At 36.4% G+C, this 18930-nt stretch overlaps 1 protein-coding gene across 1 annotated transcript in view; it reads left to right on the forward strand.

The window, feature by feature from the left end:
* LOC136853301 (sodium- and chloride-dependent glycine transporter 1-like) overlaps positions 1–17883 on the forward strand; it is a 62253-nt gene extending 44370 nt beyond the window's left edge. Inside the window, exons 2-12 of the mRNA XM_067128667.1 lie at positions 7222–7413; positions 9652–9786; positions 10101–10244; positions 10614–10821; positions 11656–11849; positions 12125–12308; positions 12507–12744; positions 12873–13101; positions 14148–14260; positions 14731–15039; positions 15341–17883. Coding sequence (XP_066984768.1) covers positions 7245–7413; positions 9652–9786; positions 10101–10244; positions 10614–10821; positions 11656–11849; positions 12125–12308; positions 12507–12744; positions 12873–13101; positions 14148–14260; positions 14731–15039; positions 15341–15397 — 1980 coding nt within the window. The 5' untranslated portion in view covers positions 7222–7244 and the 3' untranslated portion in view covers positions 15398–17883. The remainder of the gene's footprint in view (positions 1–7221; positions 7414–9651; positions 9787–10100; positions 10245–10613; positions 10822–11655; positions 11850–12124; positions 12309–12506; positions 12745–12872; positions 13102–14147; positions 14261–14730; positions 15040–15340) is intronic.
* Positions 17884–18930: the final 1047 nt, after the last annotated feature.

Here is an 18930-nt window from a genome sequence, read left to right on the forward strand (position 1 = left end):
ATAATAACATACATGAGAAATATAAAAATGGGAAAAATAAAATCTATTATAGAAATAATATTATATATATATATATATATATATATATATATATATATATATATATATATATATATATATATATATATATATATATATATAAAATTTCTATAATAGATTTTTTATTTTTTCCCATTTTTATATTTCTCATTTATGTTATTATCTAAACCTTCAGTATTATTATTTTGTCATGATTTTGTAAATATAAATATATATATACAGTATATATATATATATATATATATATATATATATATATATATATATATATATATATATGTATGTGTGTGTGTGTGTGTGTCTATGTATGTATGTACAGTATAATATGAAAATTAGTGCCCGCCCCCTATGAAATTTTTCTGGATCCGCTAGTGCTCTTAAATGAGGGACCGAGAGGTTTCTTTGGGGGTTAATCGCCACTTTTGCCCTTTCCCCGTCTTTCTCCTGCTTCCCAGAACTCTCCTTACTGAGAACCATTCGATTTCCCATCTCGCGGCCTTCGCAGAGATTAATCGGAGACAACTGAGATGAGAGGCAACATTTCGAGAATAAAGCTCGATACAAAATAGCAACAATATTGCGCGCGCACGTGTGTGTGTGTGAATGTGAGCGCGTCTGCGTGAAGGGGAAGGGGAGAGGGAAAGAGATAAAATATATAAATCTGTTGTCTCATAAGGACGCAACATTTTCAGTGAACGTGTAAGTATCTCTCGACCACAGTACAAACCAAAAGAAATGCAAGCAATGTACATATATTGCAATGTACAGTATATTGATATAATTGTGATATATATATATATATATATATATATATATATATATATATATATATATATATATATATATATATATATATATATATATATATATATATATATATATATATATATGTGTGTGTGTGTGTTATGTGTGTGTGTGATACTGAAGGAAAAAAAAGATACCTAACTTCTCTTTTGGAATTAGTTTAAATGGCGGTTCAACGGATTACTGAAAACAAGAATCCCAACTAACGCGAAATCTAAAGTAAATAAATCGGAGTTCGTATCATATTAAAAGTACTATTGAGTAAGTCTTCATTGCCAGCAAAACATTGGACGTACGTTTTCCGTAAAGGATATCTCCCACTGTCATGAACTTTGGATGAGCACCCATCAATAGTTCAGTGACGCCTGGCTCTAACGCTCGAAACCTGCAGCTTGTTTTCCTCCGTTATGAAAAGGTGGGAAATGTTGACGATGAAGGGTTGATCATGGCAGGCAAAGACGCAGTACTTTAGTTGACCTGGTCTCTATCTCTCCCTCCCTCAAAACGGGTTTCACTGTGCATCCCACTCTAGGAAAAGTTGACGGGACTTTTGTATTCAGAGAATCTGAAGACAAACGAAAAAAAAGAGTCTGAAAGATAAACAAAATGTCAGTGGTTTCTCTGTGGCTTCTGAAGAGCCTTAGTGACCTTGCGGCCTTTGCTTTCGTCAACAATTATCGCGGGTTTGTGGGCTGATTATCAGCTTTGACCGAAATTACTATAAATATTATGGCGTGATTGCCTTTCATTAGTTTCGCCTCGATACCAGAGAAAAGTCAAAAGTAGCAGACGTAGATAGTTAACAGGAGGAGAGAGGGGGAGAGATCGAAAGGAGCTGGTATGATGCAAGGAAAATTCAGAAGAAATTAAAAATTGCAATTTAGAAAAAAAAATAGATAAAACCTTTCGGCGAGTCCATGTTAAGAAGAATGACTTGGAGAGGAAATGATGTTGGAAATCTAGAAACACGTCGCAGAACAATGACGGCGGTTGGACGAATACAGGGAGTAATGATGACGGGCCTTGCTGAGAGCAAATGACGTGATAGTGGCGATTGTGACGACTCTTAGGATGATGATAAGGAAATGTGTATTAGATACAAGTTAAGTGTACCTTAGTTTTACCCGGCCACTGAGCTGATTAACAGCTCTCCTAGGGCTGGCCCGAAGGATTACACTTATCTTACGTGGCTAAGAACCAATTGGTTACTTAGCAAACAAAAGGCAAAAGCACATTTTGACAGAGTTATGTACCGATCGACCAGCAGTACAGGCAAAAACATGAAACAGAATGCATAATAAACAGCACTCAGTTAATACTCAATGAGATACATATTTGGACAGAGATTTAGGCCACAGTTGTGAGGTCAGTTCTGAAATAGCTATGTGGGAAATTTGTTTTCGTATATTACTGTGACCCAGGGGCGTCATTTCAGATTTTTGATGGGGGGGCGGGGGCAAGCGAAGCCTAATCACCTGGAGGTTTTTTAATTTTGAGCTATTTTATGTGTTTTTTGAAGTACATAAAATAGATAGAGAGAAAGCTATAACTTAATGTGATGACACATTTGAATTTCGGTAGGAATAATGGAAAACCAGCTGCTATTACTTCTTGGGGCTTGGTGGAGTGAGGGGGACAAGTTGAGGCTGGGGGGGGCAACTTGAGTCTAAGGGGGCAGTTGCCCCCCAGCCCCCCTGAAATGACGCCCCTGCCGTGACTTTTCCAAAAATGCTGCACAGAATATTGCTAACAACATCAATGGAAACTTTAGCAACGGCAAGAAGATAGACAACAGCAATTTGAATCAGGAACATGTTGATTCAGAGGAATGACAATCATTTCTAAAAAAGTGCGTTTGCATAAACATATAACAGAAAGATCAGCGTAACTCCACCGAAAAAAGTAGGGGAAACTGATCATTTGGCCAGACTGGAAGAAGTTATCCCTCTGTCTCAAATATATTGTGCTGTATATACAGTACATATTTTTCTAAGTGTAACAACGGTATTCTGCACACCATTACTTCCATGTCTAGACCTGCCATCATCCAATCGAAGCTCAGCGTCTCCCACTGTTGGCTCTTAACAATATGCGGTCTTGCAAATTCGACACTCTCTTGTAATACCGGAATCTCTGACGACTTCTTTTTATATAATATATGCGCATTCGCTGTGGCTCTGCATATCTGGACTCAGATATATATATATATATATATATATATATATATATATATATATATATATATATATATATATATATATATATATATATGTATATATACATATATATATACACCTAATTATGCATCTCTGGTGAAGGTACTGAAGGTGTAAGTTCTTGCAAACAAACTTTTGCCTCAACATTTTGCTTGAACACATTTATGCGTATATCCAGTAGTTACAAAGATTTCCTCGATGAATTGCTTTAACCGCGAAAAGCTTAGTAAGCTATTAAACAGGGAACCAAAATTTATGTGATTAAATCTCATATGTTTAAAAATCACATAGATCCAGTTGTTGCGTAACACATGGGCTGCGTTGCGTTAAAAATATATTTGTCAACAGCGTCCCTCTTCTTTACTTAACGGTCGCAATTCCAGAATGTGATTCCTTTAGTCCGCTTTCCTTTATTATTATATATATATATATATATATATATATATATATATATATATATATATATATATATATACATATATACATATATATGATTCCCTTAGTCCGCATTCCTTTTATTATATATATATATATATATATATATATATATATATATATATATATATATATATATATACATATATATATACATATATATATATATATATATATATATATATATATATATATATATATATATATATATATATATATATGTAGAATCTACTGGTCACTTTTATATATATATAATAAAGGAAAGCGGACTAAGGGAATCACATTCTGGAATTGCGACCGTTAAGTAAAGAAGAGGGACGCTGTTGACAAATATTTTTTTATTTTAACGCAACGAAGCTCACGTTACGCAACATCTGCATCTAAGTGATTTTTTAAACATATGAGATTTAATAATTTTGGTTCCCTGTTTAATAGCTTACTAAGCTTCTCGCGGTAAAAGCAAATCATCGAAGAAATCTTTGTAACTACTGGATATATGAGAGAGATCCTCAAATGAAAATAAAAGACGTAGATACCTAGACTTTTGACTTTTATACTTAAGCCACCTCAGGGGAAAAAGGAGGATACAAGGAGTGGTGAAAGGAGAGAGAAGGAGATGGAATAAGAGGGTCAGAAGCCTCGGCATCTTCCTTTACTTTCATGACAGGATCTTTTACATTCCTCGTCCACGGGACCTTTGTGGACATACTTGATATATATATATATATATATATATATATATATATATATATATATATATATATATATATATATATACATATATATACATATACATACATATATATACATATACATATATATATATATACATATATATATATATACATATATATACATATATATATATATATACATATATATATATATATATATATATATATATATATATATATATATATATATATATATATATATATATATGTGGGAAGAACGTAAAAGATCTTGACATGAAAATATAGGAAGATGCCGAGGCTTCTGACCCTCTTATTCCATCTCCCTCTCACTCCTTGTATCCTCCTGAGGTGGCTTTAGTATATAAGTCAAAAGTCTAAGTATCTACTTTTATTTTCATTTGAGGATCTCTCATATATATATATATATATATATATATATATATATATATATATATATATATATATATATATATATATATTGTAATAAAAGGAAAACGGACTAAGGAATCACATTCTGGGATTGCGACCGTTAAGTAAAGAAGAGGGACGTTGTTGACAAATATTTTTTTTTTTAACGCAACGAAGCTCACATGTTACGCAACATCTGGATCTATGTGATTTTTAAACATATGAGATTTAATCACCATTTTGGTTCCCTGTTCATTAGCTTACTAAGCTTCTCGCGGTTAAAGCAAAACATCGAAGAAATCTTGTAACTACTGGATACACGCATAAATGTGTTCAAGCAAAATGTTGAGGCAAAAGTTTGTTTGCAAGAACTTGCATCTTCAGTATCTCCACCAGATAAAATGTACTTATTCCGTGTTCAATCCGTTACAGGCATTTGAAACAGACAAGCAGCACTCCAGCGCAAGGTGAGCAAGGTTACCAGTCATCGCAAATGCACAAAGTACCGTATCAAAACAGCATACCTATACGATTTCCCGAGAAAGTTGACACATTACTCGTGGCTTGTTTTGTTAGTACAAACAGTTCAAAAAACGTGAAAGTGCTGAACATCAATGATCATTAATAATTTAATCGATATGTATCTATTCAGAATAGCTTTTAAAATATTTTGAAAAGGAGCCAGACTGGAAAAGATTCAGAACAAGTGATGCGTTTCCTAAATTCAAAGAGCTTACTGGCATTAGCTTCTGAGAAGTTTGAGGACTGAGTTTGGAAATTTTACAGCAGAACAGGACTGTTCCCAGCTGGTTCCGAACTTAAAAATTTCATATGTAAAAGAAAAATTTTAAATGCCCGATAAAAAATAAACACGCGTTATGAACTACGTGTATAACATACGCGCGAACTGAATCTACTCCGTACTCGACTTCCTTCAGGTGGCCTACCCCCACAGAGGAAGACCCATTGCCCACCAAACCCTCCGCTCCTCTCACTTAAAGACCCCTTGCCCACCAACCCCTCCGCTCCTCTCGCTTACAAACATATGCTGTGTAATGTTGTGTATCACATTTTTCCCCCACACTTGGTTGACTTCTTTGATTGAGAACACAAAAGTAGATAAACTCGCACTACTAAAACAAAATACATACATTTCGTAAAACGATATGGTTTCTTAAGTGGAGAGAGAGAGAGAGAGAGAAGAGAGGGGACTTTGCATGTGAAAGCAATATAGAGCTAGTATCGGGTGAGAGAGAGAGAGAGAGAGAGAGAGAGAGAGAGAGAGAGAGAGAGAGCTGCAATGACTCCTGGGTCACGACAGCCGCTTCGGTTACATCCGGGAAGCTCAAGAAGAAAATTCTGGTGGGGTGGGGGGGAGCGGTGGGAGCTCACCCTTGGGGGATGGGGTAATGATTACGGCAGAGGTTTTGGTCCTGGCCGATAATTTTTTGCCATCTTTTGAGGTCATATACTTACGTCCTGTCTTTTCACAGCGTAATTCCATCTTTTCAGTATGATTTAAGTACTCTAGTTAGGCGCATTTTAAATTTATTTGAATGTTAAATCATTGCGTGGTAGTGTTAATGTATTCAATGTTATTTTCTATTATTCTGTCATGTTGCGTAAAGCTTTTTCATTAATGGGTGTCATAAATTCTCTGAAACTTTTTATCATTTTTCTCTCATCTGTTTATATGTGCTGTCATGAACAGAAATAAATAAAAGCCATTCTACAATGCCATATGTCTTCATTTATCATCATGAAAAGTGAAAGATCACGACAGTGAGTTATTTCAGTAACTTTCTGTCGTAGCCCTCTGAAATAATAATAATAATAATAATAATAATAATAATAATAATAATAATAATAATAATAATAATAATAATAATAATAATAATGGAGAAACAAATCCACAGTTATGCATGGGTACAAATATATTTTAAAATAAATCTCAACAGAGAGTTTCGGCAATCCGTTCGATTCCCCTTGAACAGATTGCCGAAAGCTCTCTGTTTAGATTTATTTTTAAATATATTTGTACCCATACATAACTGCAGACGTGTTTCTCCATTTCAAGACTTATGCTACTGTGAGTATTTTTTAATAATAATAATAATAATAATAATAATAATAATAATAATAATAATAATAATAATAATCAAACAAAAACTTCTTTCAGTTTTCTTCTGAAGATGGAAAGAGAAACCCACAAGATTCTTGTGTATAACTTGTTTACTGGTAAATATTTACATATTACTTTGATCTCGAGCACTTTCAGGTCCTGACTGTGACCCTTTTTCAAGAGATGAGGTAGTCATCTCTTGAAAAAGGGTCACAGGAAAAGGGTCACAGTTAGGACCTGAAAGTGCTCGAGATCAAAGTAATATGTAAATATTTACCAGTAAACAAGTTATACACAAGAATAATGTGGGTTTCTCTTTCCAATAATAATAATTATAATAATAAAAATCGTCGCAAAAACCCTGTTGGTGACTTCAAGAATATTTCATTATTTTCATGTTCATAAAGGTGAGACCACCAGCAAAGGCACTAACAATAACATATACCTCATCTTCAGCTTCTTAACTGGGAGCAGATTCTGAGCGGCCGTTTTTCTGTTGCAGGTACAAACTCCGCCTCAGGGACGATGGGCAAGGACGAGAAGGACGCGGGATCCCAGGAGAACCTCGACAATGAGGAAGAGGAGAGAGGCACCTGGGGGAACCAGTGCGAGTTCTTCTTGTCCTGTCTGGGGTACGCCGTAGGATTCGGCAACGTCTGGAGGTTCCCTTACCTCTGCTACAAGAATGGAGGAGGTAATGGTGGCGTGACGTCTCTTTCGGGAAAAATGGGAGGGCGGACGGGGAGAGCGAATGAGGGAGGAAAGATATGAAGAGAAAGATGGTGGAAGGGAACGAAGGAGGGAGGGAAAGAAGGAGGGAGAGAGAGAAAAGGAAAAGAAGTGAGCAGGGAGAAGGGGGAGAAGAGGAATCAGAGGATGGTGGAGGGAATGAGGAAGAAAGTAAAGAGAGGAGCAATATAGAAAGGGAAAAAATTAACGAAGATGAAGGAATGAGAGAGAGAGAGAGAGAGAGAGAGAGAGAGAGAGAGAGAGAGAGAGAGAGAGAGAGAGCAAATATTTTATGAATGGTTCCACTTCAGAGAGGTAAGGATTACCTCGCCGAGGCCCTCCTTTTATGATGGTATACATCTTTGACAAAGCAATGAACACTAAATGAGAAGAGAGGGAAAAAAAGGGAAGGAATGGATGAGGGAATGAGAGAAAGAAAAGAAAGGTGAGAAGGAAGATGATGAAGAGGGAAAGAATAAAATTATTGAAGAAAAGGGAGAGGGAATGCGGGAGAGTATAAGAGGAGGGAATGAAGGAGGTAGGAAGGAAATAAGGGTAAGAGGAAATAAGGGATGGAGAAAAGGAGAGAGGGAAAAGAAGGTAATGAGGAGAAAGGACGAAAAAGGAAACGAGAAAGGAGGGATGAAAGTAAGATAAGAGAGAAAATGAAGATGAGGTGTGATCGTGTTACAGAGCCCTCGCTTTATGTTCTCAGCCTTTTAATTCAAAGAAATTCATCAGGTTTAACTTTCTTTCTTTTTTGTCGTCTTATGAAGGTCCCGTGAGGCAAGACGTATTTCGACTCCTAAGTTAGTATCTGTCTTTCTAACAAGTTAAAAGTACATGATCTGATTAAAAATTAATTCTATGTACACTTTACACGCAAATATATTCAAGGCAGTAAAAAGGCCACAAAACATCAGGACTTGAACCCTTACTCCTAATAACTTGCCGCTAAGCCACGGAGATTTCAAAAATGGGTGAATCGGGTGGAGATGTCGCAGGTTAGTTTCCTGGTTTGTATGTCGATCTGACATTCCTGATTCCATAAATACCTGATCAATCGACTCCAGCAAAATCTGATAGAATCCGTGAATAAAAGAATCACTGAGAGGACACTTCGACAATAACAAATAAGGTGACGGGGTCAAATATTCTTAGGAGATAAATAAAACAAAATTGATAAAATGACGTGTAAATGTGAAAAATTAAAATAGACAGGGAAGCAGCAAATCGTAGCCGTACCTTTCGCCTTGCACTGTTTATTTTGCGAGAAATGATTATTAGCGACCAGTTTTGAAATAAAAATAATCTTAATAAAACAAAGATAAATCGCTCGACCAAGTATTTCACTGAAGCGATCACCATATTGACCAAAATTACAAGTGGAATGGGTCTACGCCTGATTTCTTCCGTATTTGAGCCTTACGTAGATGGGCATACTGAAAAATCAAATCTTGTTTCCTTTGGGACAGTACGAACGCTGCGGATGATTCGTCATTGAGACTGATGATACCACGGGAAGGGTGTCATTTTTCGCTGGCGATAATTAACATCCCTAATTATCATTTGTTTCTTCCGAAAACGACGGCTTTGGTTGTCAAGTTTTCGTGGTGAACGCAGGCACGCAGCTAGCCTTCACGGTGAATGACTTATTCCCAAGAGTATCAAACAATATTGTTCTTTATCTTTCTCATTGCTCCGAACGCGCCCAGAGACATGGATGTATAACAAACATGTACTCGTACATACGACACCGTTGCGTTAAACTGAATACATGGATTGACACTAGTGACTATCAGTGTTGTTGCTAGTTTGTGAAGCAGGAAAAGTGATAGCAAATATTTAATGAATTATTTGATGGAGATTCTCCATCAGCAGTCATAAACTTCCCATTACGTTTACAAATCTAGGCCCAAGCTGATGGATAGAGGTCATGGATGCTGGTGCTGTGCGCTTAGGTATTGGTCCATTAGTTTGGGGTTGTACGGTAACTAACAATGTCGTTTGTCCACCACGGTACATCACACACTCAGCAACGTCAACCCCGCCCACTATCCAAAAAAGGTTAAACGTTATTGAAATGAGGTTGATATTCAAAATAAAAAAAAAAAAAAAACTTTTATGAATTTTGAGCTTCCCCATCTACTGACAACGCCGATAAGTACTTCAGTTCTCAAGTTAATTTTCTTGCTGTTCACAGCTGCGTTCCTCATCCCCTACGCCGTCATGCTGTTCGCCGCAGGTCTTCCACTCTTCTTCATGGAGCTTGCTCTTGGACAATACGCCAGTTTGGGACCAAACATCATATTCCCCAAAATTGCGCCATTCTTTTGTGGTGAGTTGTAGATCTCCTTTTCTCAAGAGAAACTAGCATATGACATCATAACTTTTTTTTTTGTACCCTAGAAATTGTTATGAGATTCCTGTCAATTTATTAGTCAGAATGACAAGGTGCTCTCACTCAATTTTGCTCTTGTTGCAGCATCTAGAAAATTCATCTTTACCTAAACTCCAAGTTTTTAGTTTTTTTTTTTTTTTTTTTGCTTTGTACTTGGCAGATGAGAAATTAACCGGCTACCTGTGAGTAAAAAGATACCTAAGGAAAATGAAATTCATATTTTCTTTTTATGTGTTCGTAATTGTTTTCAGGTCTTGGATGGGGCATGATTATCGTGTCCCTGTTGGTAGCTATATATTACAACATAATCCTGGCTTGGACTATCTTCTACACCTTTGCTTCCTTCACCAGTGAACTGCCGTGGGGTCATTGTAACAATGATTTTAATTCCATTGGTAAGTGTTACAGAACATTTTTGTATACAGTAATCTGACATATTTTCAGAGCTGTACGTGGTGTACCGTTGTATTTATGAATGCTAACTTTCTATTTAGAGAGACTGAAGCCAAGAGTATGTGGACATGGCTCAATTCTTTTCAGTGACAAGAATGTGTTCATGTTGTAAGAGGAAAGATGTCCCTGAAAGGGTTTTCTCTGTAAGGAATACATTTCACTTTTGCATATCTGTCCCTGTGCTAATAAAAGACAAGTCTAGGTTACTGGAGAGTGGATATTTAGTTCCCTTCTGCGCTGTTTGTAAGTTTTTTAGTAGTTACAACTAAAAAGTAAGCTGTTATTGATATATTATTCAAAATTTCTCCCAGGTTGTTTCACAGAGGATGCATCCGCAGGCTGCCGTAACCAGTCCTTGTTTTACTACAACAAAACTTGCATTTCTGTCGATGACCTGTGCAGTTTTGGGAATCTGGCACCTTATGATGAAGATTCCTGCGTTGACCCTGGTAATTCAAGCTATATTGTTAATGCCGAGTCTACTATCAGCAGAATATCTGCCAGTGAAGATTATTTCAAGTAAGTTCTGATTTTGTGTTTAAATATTCCTGACCAAACGTGAAAATTACGAGATTAGGTCTCCGTTGTCAAATTTCCTTCCCTGGAGTCACTCATTCCCTCTGTAAGCTTATTCCAAGCAAATTATCCAGTCATTTTATATCTGCCGCTTTGATGGCACAATATCTGTTCCTTTCCCTATCTCTAGTGGTGTTCCTCAGGGTTCAGCTATTCAACCTACCTTTTTCTTCCACTTTATCAGCAACCGTCTCAAATTGAATTATTCCTTGCTTTCTTTTGCCTTTATTGTTCCTTGTATGCTTTCATCCTTTAAAAAGGAGTTCCATTGTGTCCTCCGTGGTCAAGTCCCATATTTCCTCTTTTTTTCACTTATTTCCCGTCTACATCGGTTACCGACTAGAAAAGGGTATTAGGCTGCCAGTCCCACTGGCTCGTATTTCCATAATAAAATTGTGCTGCATATCGTGAGTTTGAGTTTTAAATAAATCTAGCATTAAGTGATCATAATCTTAATTTATAACAATTCTCTTCATGGACTCATTTATAAAAAGACTTTTTATATCCCACAGATCACGTAAAAATTTTACGATGTTTCAAGTTAAAAATCCTTTGAAAAAAATATATAAACAATATAGCATTAATATCCAGCCTTTACTTGATGCAATACTTCCTTTTATCTCAACTGTAGTGTCGTTATGATAAATAACTAGATAGTATAGAATACCACTCAAGAATAATGTTATCATTTGCTGTGTATTTTATATGCTCGGGTTGTCACTAGCTTGTTCCATCTACGGCTGCTTCATTAAAATCCTTTTCGACTTAAAACAACAGGAACAGAATGTTGGGGGTCACTGGAACCTCCTGGGAGGACATGGGATCCATGCGGTGGGAGCTCGTAGGCTGTCTGGCTCTGGCCTGGATCGTTGTGGGGCTCTGCATGATCAAGGGAGTCAAGAGCTCCGGGAAGGTCGTCTACTTCACAGCTCTGTTTCCCTACGTTGTGCTTATCATTCTTTTCATCAGAGGTTGGTGTTGCCTTCTCACAGTTGGTCAATGTTGTTGTGTGCAATTTTAAATTAAGTAAATTTATTTACAACAAGCAGGAAATTCCTTTTAGAAAATTTCACTAAAAGACCAGAGCAATTATAAATACATAGATTTTTGCTTTGTCTGAAATCCCAATTTCATGAATTTTAAGGAACAGAGCAGCGTGGATGAGGTGTAAGTTTTTCATAAAGGGGAAGTGTGGATCAAATAAACATCCTTATCCCTGATATACATTTCTTCACACGTCTTCCAGGAGTGACCCTTGAAGGGGCATACAAGGGCATTGAATTCTACATCTTGAAGCCAAACCTAGCTCGTCTGGCAGAAACAGAAGTCTGGAATGATGCTGCTACTCAGATTTTCTACTCATTGGGCTCTTCATTTGGAGGCCTTATCACTCTTGCATCTTATAATAAATTCAAAAACAACTGTATGAGGTAACTGTAGCATTATTACATGAGAACCCGTTGAAAGCATTGCATTAACTAAAATTGAATAAGGAACATATTTTAGAATGATGATGCATATCACATGCTTTATGTTAATAAAGATGACTCAAACTATGAGAAAAATTCTTTCAAGTATATTTTTCCTTTAGAGAACACTCATGATAAACTCCTCTTTTCTTTTTACAGAGATGCCATCATCATTTCACTTGCAAACTGCAGCACTTCAGTGTTTGCTGGCTTCGTCATCTTTAGTATTTTGGGATTCTTGGCCACAGAACTCGGAGTTGAAGTTAAGGATGTAGTTGATTCCGGTTCTGGTCTGGCCTTTGTTGTGTATCCAGCAGCCGTGACACGCATGCCAGTGCCACCTCTCTGGGCTATCCTCTTCTTTGCAATGTTGATCACCCTAGGTCTCGATTCTCAGGTATGAAACTGTGTGAGACCCCGAATCTCTGCTTGAATCTTGGACAGGTTTTGTAAATTTGGATTATGTTGATGTGCATAGTTTCTTAATATTTTCTGATCATTTGCCAATCATTTGTTTTCTTCTAGTTCACGATGGTGGAGACCCTGGCAACGGCCCTATTTGACCAGTTTGAAAGTCTTCGCGCCAAAAAACCTTTGGTGGTGACAGTTTTGTGCCTAGCGCTGTTCCTCTGTGGTTTGACAATGTGCCTACAAGGTGGAATATATATGTTTGAGTTATTCAACTGGTATTCGGCTGGGCTGTCTGTTCTGATTTTGGCCATCACCGAAATTGTCTTAATACAATACATTTTTGGTAAGTTGATTAGTGATGACCATTTCTGTGAACAGTTATTGAAAGTAATGAGAACTATATGTTTACCTGTTTCCATCACGCTAAATAAACCGCCTGAGATTTATTTGACTAAGATAAACCATTAATGTCTCTCGTATTAGAGTGGAAAAGAAAAGGAAATAACAATTGTTTGAGCCCATTTTGCGATACAACAAGGGTGTAGCCCACCACGAATATGCTTTGCCTGAAGCTTTTACGGCAGGAAGAGTTTAATTTCAGAGTCCTGGGTGCCACAGCACAGAATTAGATGATAGGTTAAAGCAATTGTATGATAATTCATGAAACAATAATAAAAATAATAAATATCACTTGACTTCGACATACGCAAGTATGAGAATGTTGTGTAGTCCAGTATTAAAAAATATAAGTGGGATACTTTTTACACTAGTAATCTATGAAAAAAAATGAGTACTTAGTTTATATCCTAACACACAAAACCAATGATATTTACACTATTTGAAAGATCTCAGTTTATGCCTCCACGATACTTGAAAAAATTCTAAAACAAACACAGTAATATCCAATATTTTTTTTTTTTTGGTGATTGACAGCCCTTGCGTTTATTCATTTGCAGCGAAATTTTTCCGAATTATAATATTCTTTATTAATATTTCAAGCTCTCTGCATATTAAATCAAAGAGTTCTATACACATACCCAGATATTTATTGCAGCTTAAGAAATGTTTACAATCAAACAAAAAGTCGTAAAATATTTCAAGACCTGAGTATGTGTCAAAGTATCTCTGCAAACGTCACCAAAGATATCTGGACATTTGTAGCAGTCTAAAATTGCAAATGTTAAAAAATAATGAATGCAATGAATGGTTTAATAATAAAAACACCACGTCCCCTTGATAAATTTTCAAAGGTCTTGCTTGTACAGTATCTGCAATTTTGTAAGCCTTTAGATACAATTAGTGTTGTGGGAAATGTTTCACCGGCGGGTGAGACCCTGACACTGTATATGCAAAAATAACTCTTTAAACCCCGTTTAATTCCCTTTCCAGGTTTCAGAAAGTTCATGCGCTTCATCACTGACGAAATGGGGATTTGGGTTCCTGCGCCACTTTATGCTTATTGGCTGATCACTTGGACCGTAGTTACACCAGTATCCCTCGTTGTGAGTAGTGTTTAGCGTTTTTATTTTTAGATACTTGCAAGGTTTATTTTGTAAAATGCTTTACTTGACAGCCCCATGAATCCTAGTTTCTGCGTCTATTATGCCTCTCTTGGAGAGCTTAGAAGCTGTCTGACAGAGCCATATATTTACCTGGATGTCCATATCTTGCTGAAGAGTTATAGTTGTTGGTCTAGACATTTCGACAGACAGGCTGCACTTTATGTTCCAGTAAAGGCATAGATGCGAAAAAATTCTGACAGCCAGTCTTTACTTGAAATCTTACGTTTTAAAATAGTTCTCATTTAATTTAAATAGGCAGAAATTAATTGATTCCAATGAACAACTAACTGGTGTGAGATTAGGTCGTTTTAAAAGTGATTGGGTCATTTTTGCCTGTCAATGAAGTACTGGGCATCTCTTCCATATCAAATGGCGATTGAAAATATGAACCAGAATTCTCTTCATTGCAGATCATCTTCATCATGTCCATCTACTTCTTCGTCCCCGCCTACTGGGGAAGCTATGTGTACCCAGACTCCATACAGTCTCTTGGCTGGCTCTTGTGTGCAGTATCTGTTGTGTTCATTCCTATGGGAATAATATATGCTCTCGTTAAGGGTGAATATAAGGGTAAGGATCTCTTCAGAGCCTCACCTGACTTCTGCCCCCACCATGTAAGAAAGATGCGTGAAACCAAGGGATCTGGTACTAATGGCCAGCCTGTAGGGGTCTTCAGGTACACATACGATAATGATGGATACCAAGAGGGCGCTGCTAAGGTGAGTGTAATGTACAAGATTGCGAGTTAGTGACTGGTCACCACTTTGAAATAAAGATTAAAGAGTTGGTCATTTTTTTAAATGTCAAAAACATTGATAAAGAAGTTGCAATCAGTGCCTTGGAACTTAATTTTTCTATGGTACAAACTATCATGGACTTAGAAATATCTAAAAATATGATGGATTTTAGGTTACAATTGAAAGATAAAACTAAATACAACTGCTGGGCTTCGAAGTTTGAATTAATTTTGCATGAAGATCGAAGGACCAATCAAGACGTTCACATTCCCTTTTCTTACAGGTGTATCCCAAGCTTCCTGAATCAGAAAACCCACCACCTTACACCAACCACCTCTAAAGAGTCAAAAGAAGAGCAAAGGACACAGTTTGAAACTACCCGCGCTTTTTACGTCTTGAGGGACAGTGGGTTAAAGAAATTAAACTCTGCTGGAGTTTTTGTAGTCAAGGATGTTCTTAATCTAGACTTTATTTGCAGTGCTAAAGTATAGCCTATCCTTGCATTGCACCTTTGTCAGATCGGGATGATCCTTATATTCATATTCCAAGAATGTCAAAAAGCTTATGTCAAATATTTTTAGTATAAGTTCTTAATTCTAATGTCTTTAATTATGGTGCTTAAAGTACCTGGAAAGTTATCAGGCGTGTCCAGTCAGTGTGTAAAAAGGATTTACACGTAAATTAGAACTAATATGATAAATTTAAACAGTACAGGAAGTTTATGTATATATTGTATAATAAAAACGAGCATCGAATAGGTAAAACGGCGCTCTAGTTTGGTTGTTCATAAATAGTACTAGTGCATTTGTGTATTTGAGCAAGAATTTGCTATGTGAAGGTGATGAAGGTTCACACTATTTCAGGTCACACGATCCTGACTACTCATCAAGAATAGAAGCTGCATTTAAGACAAAAAGCAGTTAGATTCTTGCTCCTTAAACTGTCACGTTCTGAATGGTCAGATATGCAGGATTTGGTCCTCATTGACAACTCAGAAGTCTATTTAAAATATCTTAAAATTCAAACAATCAAATTTCCTACCTTCATTCTCGGTATCTAATCAGGAATACATTGTCTCCATTCAAAAATTCTTCTCTGTGAGAAGGAAGCACGACTGGAGTGTACAATTTTGCTGGCTTCCCGTAGCGAATGTCTTCCTGAACTGTGAAATCTATTTCAAGTCTTCCTTTACGAGTAAATTACCAGGCAGGCTTTCTTACTCTAAAAATTATTTGAATTTTCCTGAAATATAAGCAATTGCCTTCGGACTTGTTTTCCCAGGTCGCTACTTCCGTTTAGTGATGCCCACACAGTGTCAGTGAAATGACAGCCAATCCTACCCAAGTTCTGAAATAAAATGTTACTTTCGGTAAGACAGATGTGACAAGCATTTCATTATAACACAAATCTGATCGAACTAACCAGCTGCGCAGGCGTAACAGTGCTGTGTTACAGTGGACCAAAAAGATTTCATTTTCATTTTACTCTAGAAAAACGAAATTTTTTTTTTTTTTAGTTTTTATGCTCATTACAGGTAATGCTTAAGACAACCGTTCGTCTCTATCTCTTTGACTTAAAAATTGTATATTATCTTACTACTAATTTGGAACTGGTCACATGTCCTTGAAAAATAGCTGACCTTCATATATGATCGAACAGCACAGATGAAAAGTCGCCTCTCCTCAGTGATATTCAGATTTCAAAAGTTTCGAAATTAAGTTGACGAATGAAAGCTTTGTGGAAATGTGTCTTTCAATCAATTTCTTCATAAAATAAATTCAATTTAATAGGAAGCTTGTGGACTGGGACATCAACCCTGCATATAACATAATGAATGACTGAGGACAACTAATGAAATACCCTATGTTCGTGTAGCTAGGAACATAATTTTTGTAACGAATCTAATGAAAGGTCATGTAACACTTTTAGTCAGCAAATACCAAATGTATACGATATGAGGACTGATGTTTGTAATGGGAACTTGATGCAATACAGACAAAAGTTATTTTCAAGAGAAAATGAACTTATTAGAAGTCACCCCATGCGATATAAAATTGATACCTACATCGTACAGAAAACTAGGAAAAAATGATTCAAAGATTACTGGTCCCCGTAGATAGAAATTGAATGAAAATTGCAACTTCCATGGAAAGCATCACAACAGAAGACTGAAGCTAAAACGAACTTCTAACCCATGATTCTAATTACCAAGACGCCCAACAAAGGATCAACATTTCATGTAAGACTTTACCAATGAATAAGAATATTCCCAAGTGTACAGCATCCAGGATTTCTGACAGCAACAGAGACACCCAGTGCTGTATGTGATTTACAGCCAAAGATTTCATATGAAGTTGTCTCTAACTATGACAGGTGTGAAGAACTTCCCATCAGCTGACCCAGGTCAGTAGGCAACTGTCCTATGAAATCTTAACTAGCTTTTAACTGTTGTATAAAATCAACCGAGTTACAACTTAAAATTTAAACTGACTTGTATTAGAGGTAATACATGGTAAATAACCTAAAAAAAATGTACTGTAATATAAAATGTTTTTAATGCTTTCAAAAAGTAGTTTTATAGTTTTATTCTGTGATATTTAGCATAGGAAACGAGTCCAAGTGTTATATAATACAGTATTACCTTTTTGGAAAGTAGCTGAACTTATCTGATGACTGAGCCACGAAAACGAGGGTACAAAGTCTGTTTGCTTTTCTTGTAACACAAATATACTATATATACTCTATGCACCCACGTTGTCTATTTTAATGTTATACTTCAATATTTTGTAATGCAGCGAAGTTTATAATATATTATTTTTTACTCCAGTTTTATTTGTCTCATCCCCTTTTCGCCCAAATCTGCCCGGATAAGGTACCACTTGTTGCATTAAGAATCTCCTTGCTAGCAAAAGTAGGCTATGTGTTTACTGTTGCAAAAGCTTGAAGGGCAGGTGAGTTCCATGTTAATCTGAATATTCAGAGCCGAGTGTAAATCAAATAGGAGCCTTAAGCAGAAGACTTCTACCAAGCCACATGATGCGTTTAGCTTTCTTAATAATCATATGTTTTTTCCTTTAAAAGGAGTTTCTCGTTGGACGAGTCGGTAGAGTTCTCGGCTAGCACTCTGCTAGATCCGAGTTCGAGTCTCCGGCCGGCCAATGAAGAGTTAGAGGAATTTATTTCTGGTGATAGAAATTCATTTCCCGGTATAATGTGGTTCGGATTCCACTAATAAGCTGTAGGTCCCGCTGCTAGGTAACCAATTGGTTCTTAGCCACGTCAAATAAGTCTAATCCTTCGGGCTAGCACTAGAAGAGCTGTTAATCAGCTCAGTGGTCTGGTTAAACTAAGGTATACTTCCTTAAAAACGAGTAAACTCCGGAGTGAATAATAACGGGCGAAATAGTTTTCTTGGCAACGGTTATCAAAGTTAACCATCTGGAAGGGTGAAACCAAATTTCCACCTTCATTCATCAAAATTCGCTCATCCATTCTTGAGAGATCTTCACTAAACACACGTAAGCGAATGAAAACACAATCATGTACACAGAGGTACTTTAACATACTGCCAATAATAATGATAATAATAATAATAATCTTTATTGCGGCTCAGGGCCATATACATGGAATATACAAATACAATACACACAATCTAGATACATAAGGTAACATGACAAAAATAATTATCGGCAGTATCCACACAGTTGCTGAAGAAGTAGAAAAAGTAGAATTCATAATAATGGTAATGACAGTAATTATATGGGGAATAATAGAAAAAAAATTAAAAATGATAACAATAAAAAGTACAGATTGCAGACGATTAATTTCCATGTGGGTCCTTAGGTGGTTAAGAGGTCAGGTCCAGAGGGCTAA

The sequence above is a fragment of the Macrobrachium rosenbergii genome, chromosome 3 (assembly GCF_040412425.1).
Source record: "Macrobrachium rosenbergii isolate ZJJX-2024 chromosome 3, ASM4041242v1, whole genome shotgun sequence".
NCBI classification, from domain to species: Eukaryota; Metazoa; Arthropoda; class Malacostraca; order Decapoda; family Palaemonidae; genus Macrobrachium; species Macrobrachium rosenbergii.